Source organism: Phalaenopsis equestris, unplaced genomic scaffold (genome assembly GCF_001263595.1).
Source record: "Phalaenopsis equestris unplaced genomic scaffold, ASM126359v1 Scaffold223304, whole genome shotgun sequence".
Taxonomy (NCBI): domain Eukaryota; kingdom Viridiplantae; phylum Streptophyta; class Magnoliopsida; order Asparagales; family Orchidaceae; genus Phalaenopsis; species Phalaenopsis equestris.
This window is the reverse complement of record NW_018241430.1, coordinates 195,361-212,939: the sequence shown is the minus strand read 5'-3', so window position 1 is coordinate 212,939 and position 17,579 is coordinate 195,361. Positions and strand designations below refer to the sequence as shown.

At 36.8% G+C, this 17,579-nt stretch overlaps 1 protein-coding gene across 1 annotated transcript in view; it reads left to right on the top strand.

Moving 5' to 3' along the window:
* LOC110037675 (sister chromatid cohesion protein PDS5 homolog A) overlaps nucleotides 1–17,579 on the top strand; it is a 64,552-nt gene that overhangs the window by 43,689 nt on the left and 3,284 nt on the right. Inside the window, exons 23-29 of the mRNA XM_020742374.1 lie at nucleotides 13,429–13,509; nucleotides 13,619–14,092; nucleotides 14,186–14,275; nucleotides 15,018–15,094; nucleotides 15,361–15,412; nucleotides 16,929–17,015; nucleotides 17,134–17,171. Coding sequence (XP_020598033.1) covers nucleotides 13,429–13,509; nucleotides 13,619–14,092; nucleotides 14,186–14,275; nucleotides 15,018–15,094; nucleotides 15,361–15,412; nucleotides 16,929–17,015; nucleotides 17,134–17,171 — 899 coding nt within the window. The remainder of the gene's footprint in view (nucleotides 1–13,428; nucleotides 13,510–13,618; nucleotides 14,093–14,185; nucleotides 14,276–15,017; nucleotides 15,095–15,360; nucleotides 15,413–16,928; nucleotides 17,016–17,133; nucleotides 17,172–17,579) is intronic.

The window sequence follows — 17,579 nt, the reverse complement described above, 5'->3', positions numbered from 1 at the left end:
GTATAGCATGCTAGGAAATAAGCGGTATAACATGCTAGGGAAAAGCGATATAACGTGCTAGGAAATAAAAATACTGCAATGTAAATCACACCTGTAAATTTGGGAAGTCTGATGCTCCTTTAAACTAGCTATTATTCACTGTATAAACAAAAGAAAACGTTGCCTGGAAAACTCGAGAAAATCGACGAAGAAGCCACGATGGAAAACTCGAGAAAATTGACGAGCAACAATTCAAATAAAACTACCAAAATCTCAGGAAAATTACGGAGAAAAGACCACGAGTGCTTTGTTCAAAAATTTCGATAAAACAAACGAAAAATCCGAAAAGAGGGGACCGCAAGCACTCGGGTCGGGGCTAGACTCAGATATATATTTGTACTCGAGGGATGTCGAAGACTAATCGGTCACCCGGATGTATAAAGTCCGCCACTCCACTAGAGGGATATCCTACTGAACCTAACTTAGAAGGATACTCCTTAGCTCAAAATCGGTAATCAACAAGTGGACAACTCAGTTGTAATATATGTAAAATTTAAATTTTAGCATGCACATGCATTTCAGGCATACAAAAGGAAAGTTGTATTTAATTTTGTAATGAAAATATTTTTTATAAATATTATATCTGTTCTTATCAATTTTAAAAGAAAGTATAGTCCACAAATCGATCACGTCATCGGACCTAGGACTACCAACATCCTAAGAAGGTACGGGTCCTCTAGTTTTATGTCGGTGAATGATAATTTTATTCTACAGTTCATCAGGTCCCATAATTGAGTTCTGATGTTGTAGGATGAGATATCATTCAGCTCTACCATCGACGTGCCTTTCTTTTTTGTCATCATTGCCCTACGCCCCAAAAACAAAACCGACCTACTTTGACCTTGCTTGATGGTTTCACATATAGCAAAAGACTATACATGAGCACTTATATGAGCACTTATGTATCGGATTATGTATCGGATATAAGCACAGAAAATCGAACCAAGAAGCAAGGAAAAAAAATAAAAATGGAGATGAGAGGAGGAATTGATCCACCCAAAAGATCGAAAGACAAAAAGGGTGAGACAATCCTCAAAAGAGAGCTCAAGATCCTTGAATCAATCCAAAAATGATATCATTTTTTCAAATTTTATTAATTGGATCAAGCTAAGGAGGGTATCCTTTCCAAATAGCAATTTAATGAATTTTCAAACCCTTCATGAATTCAATTTATATCAACTTCATGATTTCTCGAAATAAAATTTCAAGAACTTTTCATATGTCACAAAGCGAAAGAGAGTAATCCATAGGAAATAACTTTCTAAATTTCGAAAAGCCATGTCAATATCAAATTCATTCCATTCCATCTTTAATCAACAGTTTTTTATGTCAAATAAGCCATGAAATCACCATATAAATGTTTACAGCCAGGAACGACAGAGAATCAGTCAAATAGGACAAAGAGAATCAATTGGGATGTCTACGGGTAAAGGCAGCAGACAAAACCACCAAACTAGTCTCAAGGCAAAGGAGAAACAATCAAACAGGACAATAAGAACCTAGCTAAGATACTCATGGATAAGGGCAACAGGCCCAGGCCATCAAGCCAAACTCACGGCAAAGACAGCAGACCAAAGCCACCAACCTCATGGCAACGACAGCAAACCAAAGCCACCATCCTCACGGCAAAGCAGCAAACCAAAGTCACCAAAATTAGCTTCACAGCAAAGGGGAAAGCCACCATAAGTAGTGCCATTGCATCGTATTTGATATACATAAGAGAGTGAATTGACAAGTTATTATATATCATTAGGACCGAAACTGCTTTCATCATATAAAGCATGAGAACACTCATAATAAATACTCCCGCATAGAGTTAGATATTAAAATTCATGTATTTTTGGATGACAAACTTGATTACCAATAAAACTCTTAGGAGGAGGAGCATTAAAGAAGAGGCCCTCACCCAAACCGAGCCCAACAAAGGGGTCAAACCGAGTCTAAGAAATGGATCAAACAGTAAGATATTTCAACCAACATAAATCACCAAAAGAAGCCCCAAATCGAGCCCACCAAAGAGGTAAACCAAGCCCAAAGAATGGTCCATACAGTGAGATTTCAGCCAACATAAATCACCAAAAGGAGCCCAAACCGAGCCCAGCAAAGGGCCAACCCAAGCCCATCAAAGGGTCAAACTGAGCCCAATACAAGATACAAACCGAGTCCAGACAAGAGTGAAACCAAGCCATCAAATGGGTTTAGAAATTGTGTAAAACCTTTGCTAACTCTAGCCTAGAAGAAACCCAAATCGAACTCACCAAAGGGGCCAAAAACAACAAGGATTTCAGCCAACATAAATCACCAAAAGGAGCCCAAAGCGAGCCCAAGAAAGGGGGCAAACCGAGCCCAGCACAGGGGCAAACCAGAAATAATATCCAACATTTACCCATTTTGAAAGAACTAAAACCGATCCCAAAGAAGGGGAAAAAACCGAGCAGCAAAGGGGGAAAACCCAGTCCAACACGGGCAAAACGAGTCCAGCCACATGGGAGGGCAAGCAAAAAAAAATATTTCCAGCATTTACTCATTTCAAAAGAAATAAAACCGAGCCCAAAGAAGGGCAAAAAACCAAGTAGCAAAGGGGCGAAATCCAGCCCGACAAGGGAAAAACCGAAACCACATCCACCATAAAAAAAACACTTTGAAACCAAATTCCAAATATTTATATGTTTTAAAATGATCCAAAACCGAGCTCAGTTTATGGGCAAAAATAAGAACAATGATCTCAGCATTCATCCAGCCCTGCATAACTAAAACAGAGCAGCATAGAGGCTAAACCGAGCCCCAAGATAAGAGGGTTCCAGCTTTTGTATCAAATGGTGATAGACAATAGGTAAACATGAATAAATCCTTTTAGAGCCAACCTTTTCCAACATTTATCTAAGCATGAATAACAATAATAAAAGCTTTGATAAATTCTTCTAACATGCATTTCTAGAGGGATGAACTTCATTTCCAAGCTACCAACATAATGTTTCCAAGTATTCCAAGCAAAAAGAATAGAGGCAACCCATACGTGCTTTCCTTTTACTGAATCTAACATGTATCAATGCATTCTAACATGTATCAATGAATAAGCTTCAGAATAAACTAAGCCATGCTTCCATTAATTTTTTTAAGAGGATAGAGATACCTCAAAATGCAATCCTAAATAAAATAGAATAGGAAGAAGGGGAAAAATACCTCGTTTCAGCAGATTTAAGATAAAAAATTGAAAGACAATTTTAAGAAAACCACTCCAAGAGAAATATTCCTCCTAAAGACTTCAAGAAATGACAACCATGAATGCTCCACGCCACAAGCACCCGAAAGTATAGCTTAGAGAGGATTTTCGGCAAAGTAAACAGCACTCCACGAACACCCCACACTCCAAACGCACGAGAATCAGATTTTGGAGAAGATTTTAGCAGAGTTTTCTTTCTTAGAGCCTCCCACAGCAAAAATACAGCCTCTCCTTTCTCTCAAGAAAATTTCAACAACCCAAAACAGTGTTTTATGAAGCTCTTCTATAGACAGAGAAGAGAGGGGAAACAACCATCCACCACCGCCTCACTGCCGAATAAAAAAACAGGGATTGAAACGTCACAATAAAGAAGGAGAAACAAAAGCCTAGAGAAAGAGAAGAGTCGGTCAGCCAATTCCTTGCGATTGGAGAGCCGAAAAGTCAAGGGGGAGCTCGAGGAGATGAGCCGCGAGCAAGAACGGCAAAGGAAAGTCGCGTGGATCGCCCGCGGGAATCTAGGGCACGGGCGAGAGAGACGAGCCGAGCGCAAAACTTGTTCGAACCCGTGAAGTGGTCGAACGGAGAGTGAGAGGTGCGGGTGGAGACGTAAATAGGATTTAGGGTTTATTATGATAAATAGTGATATAAATATAAAAATACTTATTATTTTGAAAAATAAAATTTGCTTCATGTCTTTTATCCGTGTGTCGGATTGTAGATAATTGAATGTCTTTTTTAGGCAATTCTGACGTTTTGGACGTGCTAGCGTGGTCCGTTTCACTGTCGGAACTCGTTTTGATGAATTCTTCGATTTGCGTGTCATTTTCTTGCGTCGAAAATTACGGCAATATGGGTGTCCTTTCCTACTAAAATTGATGTCCCGGATGCGTTGGCATAGTCCGTTTTGTCGTCGAAGGTCATCCGGAGAAGTTCGCATTTTTACCCATCTTTTAGGCTCAATTTAAGTTCAATCTTGTGCAATTTAGTGAATTATGTGCATTTCGTGTGTGTATGTGACGACAAAATCCTGACGAGGTTTTCCTAAGACTTGAGATCTTATTGGGAATTTCTCCCAGAGTCTCTACACAATAGTTCTTAACCGTTCATCCATAAGACGATAGTTTTGAGACTATAAATGCTAGACTTCACAGGAAAATATGAAGTGGCTGGAATTTCTAGAAAGGGCGAGTCTCAATTCTAGTTTTTTAAGATTGTCAATAAGAACTCCTATAGCTAGATCTTAGGATTCTAAAGAATAATGACCTCAAAAATGAGGTCAACAGGGTGATACCAGAGTTAATTCAAACCACGACACAAACACACTATTATTATTGAATAGAACAAAGTTACATGGAGGATTCAAACAAAAAGAAGAACTACATAAAGTAAAGAGACAAAATTAAAGCAAACAAACGACACAACAAAAAATGACAAACAATCTCGACTTGTTGGAGATCCAGAGCGTAGGTTTAGAGGCAGATAGTTGCGGTAAAGGCCGGACAGTGAAGGATCGTCGATGGCGAAGTATCTTGCTGTTGTTGAAGGGGGAGGAAGGTAAGGGCAGCAAAACAACGATAGTGGAGCTGTCGAACTGCAGCTGACACAAGTAGAGAACGTCGTCGATGTTAGACGATCCGACTGGGCAAAGGAGGGAGGCCCATAGGAGGCGTGGACGGTGGTGGACGACCTGCTGGGGCAGGGAACAGTGGCGGTAAGGGAGTTGGTTGACCTACGAAAGGCAGGAAGGAGGGTTGTGGCTTGCTGGGAGGAAGGCAGCAGCTTACGGGAAACAGGACGACACAGGCGGTGGCCTGCTGGCTTCTATAAGGAGACGATGAGGTGGATTGCAGGGGGCAGGGTGATGTCTTGTAGTAGGCTGATAGGCAGAGGAGTTGCCTGGCTGAGAGGAGATAGGAGAGGCGGTGTCCTGTAGGGGTGCAGGGAGGAGTCGAAGCGACGGGTATAATCACCACCTCGAACGGGGTTACAACCAAAGCACCTCCTTGTCATTGGATACAACCCTCGAGATGGAAAATACTCAGGTAAAACCTGAATTTAGATGCAAAACCAAGGCCCCTAACTTTAAGCAGATCATTCCCTATTTATAAAGTGGCTAGGCTTATTTTAGGTAATAATAAATAAGAATAAAATATAAATAGAATTTCAGATTTTTAGGAATTGATTTAAAATAACAAAGGATTTAAAATAAGAATTTTAAATATAATATAATTATCATTTCAAAATTTAGGAAATGATTTAAAATAGGAAGGTGCTAGGAAGGAAAGTGTGAAGGAAAGGAAAGTAAGGGGAAACAGAAGGGAGGGGAAAGGGGGTCGGCAGTCGCCCCCCTTCAGGCCAGACTGACCCAACCAAGCTGAATCGAACCCTAAATCGGTCCTCTCTTGCGATGGACTATAGGACAACGAAAGGATGGCAATTCATGACGCTGGTAGTGAGGAAAAGGGGAAACTACAGGAAAAACAACAGTATGTGGTAGTTTGGGCAGCCGCAGCAAGGAAGGGATGGATTGGATGATGTAGAAGGGGGTAGAGAATGTAGTCACCACCTCAGGAGCAAGATACAACCGGAGCAATATTAAAACCCTTGAATACAACTTTCGATAGAAAAATCTGTGATGTCGACGGCTTTCCTTACATAAAGACACATAAAACTAACCCTAGAACATTGGAAATACAAATCTATAATAATCAGATAAATAGGAATGGCCCATGAGGACAACTAAATCAATAGTACGAAAAATAATTTGGATCAGTTTGGTTCAAGTGTTCAGCAGACAAACACTCGCTTGGTTAATAGAAATCTCGTTTTCTGCCTGGGTGCAGGAGACGCCGTCATCAGTATCCTGGGGTTAGGGGAGTTTCGACCTCAATCGTCGAAGCTTTTGTCTTTTCTTTGAAGGTGATAAAATTGTTGTAACATCTGAGGGTTGAAGGGTCTTTGATTGCTTCGATATGAGCAACTGGATCCTACGGTCGGTTGCATTGCCTCCCAAAGCATATGAGAAGGTTTCCCCATTTGTAAGTAGCCATTCATATCGGCCTAGCTATCTGATGGTACACTGTTGAACTGTGGTAGGGCTTTATGCCAAATATACTTTTCAAGATCTTCCAAAGGTGGCATGAGGTTAGCTCATCTCTATTTGATGTAAGAACAGAGTGAGCTTCTCTTAAATGGTGGCCATTTTGGTGGCATGCTATCAATCAGGATGTTGTGGAACTCTCTTTGCAGGGGCTACCATGTGTTTGAAATTGGCACCGCTATCTCATTATCTTATATTATCACCAAAATCGATTCGGTCGGCGCTTCTTTGATGACATGCCACCAGTATGCTTGGACTCCGCAGAAGGTAATAGAACGATATGTTTTGCATCCTTGTGAATGAGTAGGTGTTTCTGTACCTGTCATGCTAAGACGTGTGGTCAAATTGTCAAGCTCTTTTTAACAAGATGTGACAAACATCCACGGGCGCCATTTCACACCATAAATGAACCTATGGCATGTTCACAATAAAAAAAACTCAATGAGACATTGTCTGTTAATGTTTACTCTATTTTTCTTCTTTAATAATGTCAGAGAATATGACTGAAAATGTTTCTGAGTCATGAGGCTTAACTTGTCCACTATCTACGTTGACACCACATTCTTATTGCTACCTCCATTGATGTTGAGGTTGCATACCTTTTCTCCCATACTGCACCAGGTGTAGAATATGTTGTGGCGAAGCCACTGCCATTTCTTCGTAGCCTCAATTTGAAGGACTCGTCGAACCACATACATCTCTCATTTGGTGGATGTTGGTACTCGCTCTATTTTTAAGCTGTCTTTTCCTCACTTCCTCCACTACACCCTGCTCAGTGAAGGAAACAACTCAGCTTGTCGAGTAACTGGAAACGATGTGTTTAAGACCATGACATCTAAAGCATTTCCTGGTTGGGACTGTATTGGGAGTGCTGCTCTTCTTAGGTTTCTTCTCACTTGGGATAGTTTTATCATTCTTTTGACCAGACTTCTCAACTACCTTAGGTTTGTTTCTACTGATATCTCTAACTGTGGGTGGCTGTCTGAATGGAGGTGGGTGTCTGTCCTGCTTTTGCTGTCTCTATATCTTTTGTGCCAAGGTCTGAATGTCACTCAAAAGATCAGTGAGGCTATAAATGAACCATTTTCCCGATGACGGGTTTCAGGTCTCCCAGTACCTTGCTATTGTGTGCTCCTCTTTGTCAAATCATATTTTAACTTAAGTTGCATGAATTCCACAGTGTACTCCACTAATTGGTCCCTCTTCTGTGGATGTGGAACCTCAAGAGAATGTTTTGATAGTAGTGTGGGGGTAAGTTTGGTCGTTGAAACTTCCTCTCGATCTTTTATAGTAATCTTGCCCCGTCCTCTATTGCTCTCCCTCTTCATGTTCTCCCACCACGAGGCACTTTTCTTCAGCTTGATAGCAACAAGCTTCATTTTTCATTCATTTGACAAATCCTTGTATTTAAAACCCCCTTGATGTTCTGCAACCACTCTATGAAGTCATCGAAATTCATTCTCCCATTAAAATCCATTGTCTACTTTTATGAGTCTCTATATCTTCCAAATGACATTTCATTTCTCGACATTCTTTGATATTCAATTCCAAAGCGACGTGGGTTGTCTTCTTATTCACTGGGATCATCCCTACAGATGGGGTTCAAGTGTCCCTCTCGTCAGATCTTGTTACTATGCTCGACGATAACCTCCACATGGATCCTTTTCTCAATTTCATCAAACTATTGTAGCACTCTGCAGAGTTGTCGCTGTATCTCTTTCATGGTAAACTCCTAATCAAATCTTCGACAATTCTCTCTTTGGTGGCGTTGTTAGGATTTGTGTTTGAGGGATGAAAGGAAGAAGCAATGTATTGGAGTGATATAGGGTGGGAAACTAAAATTTTGGGTGGAGATAGGGTTAGGTAGTAGGGAATTGAAGTAACCCTAGAATAGGACTAGTGTTAGGCTAGCTTTGATAATAAATGATTCTGATGTTAACCCAAACGCCAATAAGCAACAAATATTACTACTGGAAAATTAATAAACGATTACAACCAACACACGAATATGAGAAATAACAACACTACACACAAGATTTTGAATGTGCGACAAATGATAACACCAACCCAAACTAAGTAGATCTTGGGGTGATGGTGGTGATGATGAATGAGAATTTGGATCTCCAGAGAGGTAGTAAAGGGTGGTTGGAAGGCCGGATGGTGTGGTGGCAGCAAAGGGGTGAAGGTTGCATTCAAGGGAAGGTGAGAAACTGACGAAACAATGAGAAGGTGGGTTGTTCTAGGTGATGGTAGCGGACGAGGGCTGGGCAGAGGCCAAACAACAGGGGAAGCACCATTCTGGATTGTGGCAGCAAGGGAGTGATGTGAGAGCTACCCTGGAAACTCCCATTCCGTGGTCCTGTTATAATGTCAAGCTATAGTACCACGAACCAGACTCAGGAGATGGGTCGTGCGTACATCGCCGACTTGAAGCGAGCTGCTCCCCTTCTATTTTATATCCAATTTTGAGCATGTTTCCTTTAATCCTTCATTCCTTTCTATTCCTTTCCTATATATGTGTTGTATTAAAGTTTGGATTCTCGTTTTTGCATATGTTTTTTGTCGGTACAGCCGTCGGCGTCTTCTTTCTTCATTATAAGGCTATATCCAACTGCAGGTGGTCCTCTGGTTGTAGCTTATTTGTGGTGTTCTCTTTTTCAGGGTTTGTGTGGTGCTTTGGCTGTAGCTTGTTCCTGCGGGGATATTTATCTATGACTTTTCTATCCTCAAAATTCCTCCCTTCGCTGCCCTGCCATTCCCGACTTTCTTCATTGTTGTCCCTGCCATCTTCCTTTTTGTTGCAGCCTTGCCAAGCTTTCCTGTTGCTATTTATCATTATCTTGGTTGCCGTTTTTTGCAATTCCTACCCCTGAGAACGCCTTCCCTGCCCTCTTCGCTGTCATCTTTGTTCCAACCCTCCACCTTTTTCTACTGCCACCTAAAAGTCGTTCATTGTCTTATCGTTGTCCGACAATCATACGTTGATGTCTGACAAATTCAGCTAATTCTATATTTTAAGTTAAATTTTATATTATTTAAAAAAAAATTTATATTACATATTTTTTAGTATTTAAATTTTAGTTTTATCGTAAGAATGATATTTTTAGTTTGAATTATATTTAAAATTTTTTTAAATCGAAATATCACTAAAAAAAATTCTTATAAATAATTGTGTTATATTCGAACTAAAATATAGAATCAACTGAATTTGCAGAAGATTTTTTTTTTGTAAGTTATTTAAAATTTTCTTATTTACTATTCTTGAGGACAGGTAAATACTATGTGCTCTTCTATAAAAGGAACTTGATAATGAATAAATAAGTTCTATGTAATAAATTTTGGATAATTTTTACTTTTATCTTTAAGGTAAAAAGCAAATAAATATTCTATAAAATAAAACTAAATATTGATTAATTAATTTTTAAATATATTTTTTATTTTTAAACCTTATTAACGTGCATGTGTGCATGTCAGCCACGGGTTTTCTTTTTTCAACTAGTGCTTTTAGTTTGACATTGTTAGCATTGTATGGTACTGGGGAAAAATATGTTCCTAGGAGTAATTGGGTAATAAGGCCATGGAAAATAATAACCTATAAGGCTACATGTTAGAAATAATGTCATAAGAGTTACATAGTTCAGTGATCAGGAGATCCGTCTGCATCGATGGCAGTGCAAAGAAATGCTTCCACTACTTGAGATATGAATAAAAGATGCAATATTTGCACACTCTAATCATTTGCCATTTTATCTCGTTAGTTAATCTCTCTTTCTCTCTCTTTTCTCTCTCATTCCTTGATTTGTTTCAACTATAGGAAATATTGAACCGCCAATTCAATAGTGCCCAACACAATATTGTCAGGCATCAAATCTCTTAGCAGCTACCTCATCAGCTGTAACCAGCCCTTGTATCACTTACCCTCAACTTCTAAACATTGTTGTTAATGTTTTCAAGCTATTTTAGCTAGCTTTCCAAACCTCTTAGGGGCCACTTCATTTAGCTTTCCCCAAAGATATGGACACCCTTGTACCCGAACAAATACGAATTAAAATCAATTTCCTTTTTGGTCTGAGTATCTCTTTCTAGATAGTAAAGGTTAATACAGAGTCATATTAGTTATTTACAGATTATACAATCAAAATTTGAACTATCCAATGCTGAAAGAGGCATCATCCTTGTGAAACCAACAATACTTCATGTCAATTAATAAAAAACCTATTAGAAAATTTTAGTCAAACTTAATCTTATTGACTAGTTATTCCTTGATCTTGGAACAACATTTGCCTCACAGCGCCCTCCTATTCTTAAGCAGTTCCATTTGGTAGAAATTTTATCCCACACTGCCTATTTGTGATCACTAGCTGTAGCTTTCAGTGTTGATCCTACTATTTTGGTATTTGACGTTCTATATATGGTATTAACCTTGCCTCCATATGCTATAACCGCAACACCTGTGGCTTCCTTGTAAGAAACATTACAAAAGTTTGCAATGTAACACACTAGTTGTACCTATTCAATCGATATTGGCTCTTCTTCTATGTAGGAATGTTCCTTACATTTTGATACTTCTAATTACAATCTTAGATTGTACATCACTAACTCCGACACTCAATGTTTCATCATCAATAAGATGAAACTTCCCATAATATTTTGTGCATATATTTAGCTATAAGTTTTTTTATGTGGAGTCATATGAAAAGGCACTCCCAAGTCTAAGATTCGGGATTCTATAAGGCTATTCACACTGTGAATCAATTTATCTTGTAATGTTTATGATTGACCCCAAATGATTTAAACTTTGCCCACCCGTGCTCGGTGATTAGCCTTTTTTTCATGTGATTAGTCCTGTCACATCACCAACTTGCACCACTAAGGAATTTTGATTGTCTTCTCAATTGAGATTTATTTTTCTTTATTTTTGCTTCTCCTTGACACTCCGTCATCTACTCTAGATATTCAAAGCAATAGAAGAGAAGCATTTCTTAATTCTCATATTTTGTTGGTGTTTGACGTTCTATATATGGTATTATCCTTGCCTCCATATGTATAACCACAACACCCGTGGTTACCTTCTAAGAAGCATTACAAAAGTATGCAATGCAACATGCTTGTTCTACCTTCTCAATCAATATTAGGTTCTTCTAGCTAAGAATGTCCCTTACATTTTGATGCTTCCCTATTACAATTTTAGATTTGTACATCACTAACTCCAACACTCAATGTTTCATCATCAATAACATGAACTTTCCGGTAGTTTTTTTTGCAAAGATCTAGCTATAATTTTTTTTATGTGGAGTCAAATGAAAAGACACTCTTAAGTCTAAGTTCCGGGATTGTACAAAACTATCTACACTAAGAATCAATTTATCTTTACTTGTCACGTTTATAATTTACTCCAAATGTTGTAAACTTTGTCCACCCGTGCTCTGTGATTAACCTTCTTTGTTCATATGATTAGTCTTTTCACATCGCAAACTTGCACTGCTATGAGCTTTGAATTGTCTTCTCAATTGAGATTTGTCTTTCTTCATTTTTGCTTCTCTTGACACTTTTTCATGTACTCTAAAAATTCAATGCAATGAAAGAGAACCATTGCTTGATTCTCATATTTTGCTGCCCGGTGCTTGACATTCTCTATATGTTATTATCCTTGCCTCCATATGCTATAACCACAACACCGGTGGTTACCTTCTAAGAATCATTCCATAATCTTGCAATGTAACATTCTTGTTCTACCTATTCAATCGATATCAGGCTCTTCTTCTATATTGGAATGTGCCTTACATTTTGCTGCTTCCCTATCTCTTAGATTTGTACATGCCTAACTCCAACACTCAATGTTTCAACATAAAAAAGATGAACCTTCCTGTATTTTTTTGTGCATAGATTCAGCCAATTTTATGTGAAGTCAAATGAGAAGGCACTCTCAAGTCTAAAGTTTGGGATTCCTTAAGACTATTCACACTAAAAATTAATATATATTTACTTGTAACGTTTATAATTTTTTTTCCAAATGATTTAAACTTTGTCCAGCTGTGCTTTGTGATTAGCCTTTCTTTTCATGTGATTAGTCTTGCACATCGCCAGCTTGCACCACTATGAACTTTGGATTCTTCTCAATTGAGATTTGATTGACTTCATTTTTGCTTCTCTTAACACCTCTTCATTTATTCTAGAGATTTAAATTAATAAAAATGAACAATTGCTTAATTCTCATTTTTTGATGCCCGAGCCATGATAGTTTTGGACATCATTGAATTTAATCTTTGTTGACGTACATGAATTGCTGACTACCATCATAATTCAAACTCAGCTTTCTGTTACTGAGGAAAACAAACTCAAATGCACAAACTTCATCTTAGCTCGGCTGATCTTAGTTGAATTATGAACAGATTGAACTTGTTGATATGGATTGCTATAGAAAAGCCTCTAGTCTTTTTGGGATTTAAAAACTCTCATTAGATGTATGCTATCTATTGATCAAAGTTTGCCGTATATCTATGAAAGCTTTTAGTACTCCAACTGTGGTCTGCTTATGTAATTTATCGAGGGAAATGTTCTTCGTTTGTGACAAGTGTATAACTATATACACTTGATGCTTATCTCTTCTTGATTGATGGTACTAGCACTCGACTCTAAAAAGATAGATCAACTTTCTATAGCGTCTTCCAATACTCAAAATCCTGTCATCGAATTTCTCGACCATCCCCTTCTCATCTTTTTATGCCATTGCTCCCATTTTTCTTGTAGAAATTTGAGAGCTTGTTTTGATTCCAATTGTTGGGGAAAATGCATGCTTGAGGAAATTGAGGGGAACAATAACCTCCAAGGATATACTTTAGAAAACAAGGAACAATTGACTCCTCTTCATGCAAAACTTGTTAGCTTCATATTTAATTTGATGCAAATGCCCATATCTGCACTGACGATTTTTTCTTCATTAAATTGTGTTGGTGCTTCTGGTGTCAGGTATTTTTTTTGTTAAGAATATTGGTAATAATTTAAACATCCACAAATTATATTTTGTAGCAATAATTTTTGTGAAAGTCTTGATATCTTCTGTCAGATCAATGGCGAGCAATCATGGCTGAGTGGTGAAAGTGCCTTGGCCCATTTTGAAGCTCTTATGTTTGAGGATAAAGAACAGGTTGTTTTATGTATAACTATTGCTTATCCAATGATATTCTTTTTTAATGCTAAGAGATTTGTTCTGAGTAGAAACATTTTTTGTAACATCGTTCCTTTTGACCACCCAGATTCTCTCAGATTTCAACAAGGATTCAATACTCTTGGGGGAGAAAGACAAGGATGATAATGATGTACCTCTGGGGAAGATGATGAAATTACTTAAATCCCATGGAACTAAAAAGAAAAAAACAAAAACACAAACTTCAACTTTTGAAATGAAAAGGAATGATGAAGAGGTTGATGTTCTTGGCATGGTGCGAGAAATCAATTTAGACACCATAAAAGCAGCTAAGGGTATGGAAAATAGTAGTCAAAAAAGAAAACTAAGCGATGCGACTAACAGTATTATTCCTCCAACTCCTAAACGGAAAAGGTCGAGCACTATTCACAGCTCACCCTCTTCAAACCGGGACATGAAGCAACATGTTTCCTCGGTAGAATCAGAATTGTTGCGTTCATCTTTACCAAAAATACAAAGCACATCCAGGCGTGGAGAGAAAAAAGGAGTACATAGTGGAGAAACTATCATTAATGACGTGAAGGTGAAGGCTATTATTTGTATTCAGTATTATCTGATGATTATTCTATGATATGGTTTTAATGATATTTTGCTTCAAAATGTATACTTTTTTCAGAATCATTCAATCTTAGAAGGCTCTGACAAGAAAGGTAGTGGCGGTTCTGCAAAAAAACGCAAAGTTAGAAGTATTTCTGGCTTGTCTAAGGTATTGATTTACTCATTTTCTATTTGGAAATAGAAAATCATGGATGGTTTTTTTTTTTTTTCTTAGCACAAGTCGTTGTGAAATAGTAGATATGGTCCTCCGTTGTTACTCTATGGTACCTCTTTTTGGACTTTATTTATGATACTTTTATACTGTGTTCCAGCATTGCGCTATTCATTGTGTTGCTCGTTACACAGCTGAATAAAGAATACAAAAATGCACATTTTAAACTTCAATAATATAATGCAAATATTTTATATATTGTAGTGCAAGTTTATATTTAAATTTCTAGTAAATAATCCATATTTGTTTTTATTTTAAATTCAAGAATAAAATCTGTATAATGCAAATACTTATCGCATCACTATAATATACATCTATTATTTTACTTACTACGCTTGTTACTTCTGGAATTCAACATTAATATGCATTTGCACATCTGATCTCATCCGTATGTATAAGACCGATTGAATTCTCTTGAGAAACATCTAATTAATTTTTTGGACCTTGTCCATAGCAAGGAGTAATAACAGGGAAATTCTTATCAAGGTCTAAATGTTTCCTGAAAGGTGCTTAAAATGATAAATATGTAAGACTAAAGAGACACTTTGTAGAGGACCATCATGGGGTTTTGCCAAATAAATATCTGATTTTCAGGGAAATATAAACTTAAAAAAATGTATTTGTGGGGAGTTGTATTTTATTCTAAAACATGACTTAACTAATTCTTCCACATTTTCAGTGTTCATCAAAGAAGACTCAGCTGAATGGAAAACTGGTTGGATCTAGAATTAAAGTTTGGTGGCCTTTAGATAAGACGTAAGTATTTTAATTAGCTACTTCTATTTCTAAAGCTACAAACACACACACACACACACACACACACACACACACACACATATATATATATGAAATAAATTTGCATCAATTTTGTTTTGTCTTGTTCAATATAAATTAGTTTAAATGGAAATATGGTTGTATCATTTTTAAAAAATTCTTGCTGTTAATATACAGACTGATAGGTCTTATGTCACTGTCTTTCTAAGGATTACTAATTTGTTCTTGTATTTCCAAACTTCAAACAGGTTCTACGAAGGTGTGGTGCATTCCTATGATCCAGGGAACAAAAAACACAGTGTAAGCTTATTTATTGAACTCTTCTCCTTCTGCATTGCAGTTAAAGATGTGAATGTAACTTGATATGGTTGGTAGTGTCTATCGATTTATCCTTAAAAAAAATGCAAGTATAGGATCACTAACCAATCTAATAGGGGCTGTTACACTAGTCTATGAGAGAGAGAGAGAGAGAGAGATTTTTCTTACTATTTTGTTTTGATTTATTTCTTAATCATGCAAATTCAAATTGGAAAATCAAGCTCATTTAGGGGTTCAACTCAACATATTAAACTTTACCCATAAAAACTAGTATGATAGTAAATATCATAAATTTTTTAAATGATTTGACCATGAATCAAATACCGGAAAAGAACACCTTGGTTGGTGGATTATACAGTCAGACAGATTATCCATTAATTTCTTGAATTCTAAGATGTTTTGATCTTGTATAAAGTATGAAAGAAACAACACCCTAAAGGATTTCTTAGCGAGATGAATGATTCATTATTTTCATATTGCAGGATTATTCAAATCACATAGAAATTTGTGATCATACTTAACAAGCATCTAGAATAATTCTAATGATTTTGCATTAAAGATTATTCTAAAGTATTCTTAGAGTAGGGCTAGCTCCTCTATTTCTTCATCAAGTTTGATAATTATACAAATTTTCATAAAAATTTATCAAATTAGATCAAGCTTTTTTTAAATTGTAGGTTATAATTAACTTAATCTTGCATTTGGAGGTAGCAATTTAGAGAAGTAATTGTGTTTAGAATGAATTTTGCCCACTTAATAGGATAGAATAAATCCCATAAATAAATAAATAAATAAATGTATATGTATAGTTCTATTCAGTTCAAACCCAATTTATTCGAGTTCTATCTGAGGTTTATCATGTTTTTTAATAGGGTCATATTCATCTTGATCTGAGTCTGATCCTGCCAAAAAATGTGTGCACTTTTTTAATGATATTCAAACTTTGAGCTAAATTATTTGCTCTGCTGTCTGGAGTCTTTGTATGTACATATGACCTTATCTAAGCTACAGGCTGATTCTTTTTTTCTTATTGGTCTGCAATTTTCGAGCAAAATCATTGGCCCTGTAGTTTTGATTCACTACTTTTTGGAGCAACTTTTTTTTGTTGGTTTCATGTGCTGTCCTGCTTTTTACATGGATGAATCATCTATCTTTGGTTAATGTTGGCAGAGTAAAATAGCTGTTTTTTAGGACCTGACAGCCATGAATGTGGTTATAAGTACTTACTTTTGTCTAATTAGACAAGTAGACCCTCAACTGAGAGTATCCAGTCAGAGGTCTTCACTATGAACAATTATGAAAATCTTGTTTTTTTTTTTTTTTTTTGGACTATTTCAGTCGAGCAGTTATATTATGTTTCACTTCATCGTTAACCAATCCTTTTCATTTTCCAACTGAGCTTAACATCCCTTATTTCAGTTCTTATTGGTGTAATGGTTTTTCTCTTCTAGTTTTCATGCAAGCTTTCCACATTAACACCTTGTAGTTTACTTTGCAGATTTTGTACGATGATGGTGATGTTGAAGTGCTTCAACTGGAAAGGGAGAAATGGGAGCATATACCAAATGGCTGCACTCCTAAAAAAGTATGACCATTCTATTTTTATTGCACTTGTTGATCATTGTTTTCCTTCTACTTTTGCTTATTTGCTACTTGACTGAAATTTATGCAAATGCTAATTTATTACATTTTGGTTGTTACAGCGATCCAAAAGTCACCAGTCCTCATCACATGAACAACTGTGAGCATCTTTCTATACCGCTATTTTATTGACTTTTTCTTTTTTAGACACGTGGGATGTTTTCTGACATATTTTGGACATCCTTTTGACACACTGAGTACATTCTGAACATAATTTTCACATAGTTCATTTTAGCCAGGTTGCATCTTATTTTAATCCTATTTTCATTTATATCTTTTATTGTCTGCCTTTTACTCTTTTATAATTACATACTCATGGGCTATGCGCCTCATATTTTGCAATTTTTTAATCATTTTTTATTTTAATGGACGTACTGCCATTTTTAGTTAATTTAAACTCAAAACATGATACTAAATTGTTGAGACAAGGCATATGATAATGATAATGATGATGATGATATCCATACAAGGATTTTAGCTCTTTTTCTGATTTTACTTTTCATGCAGC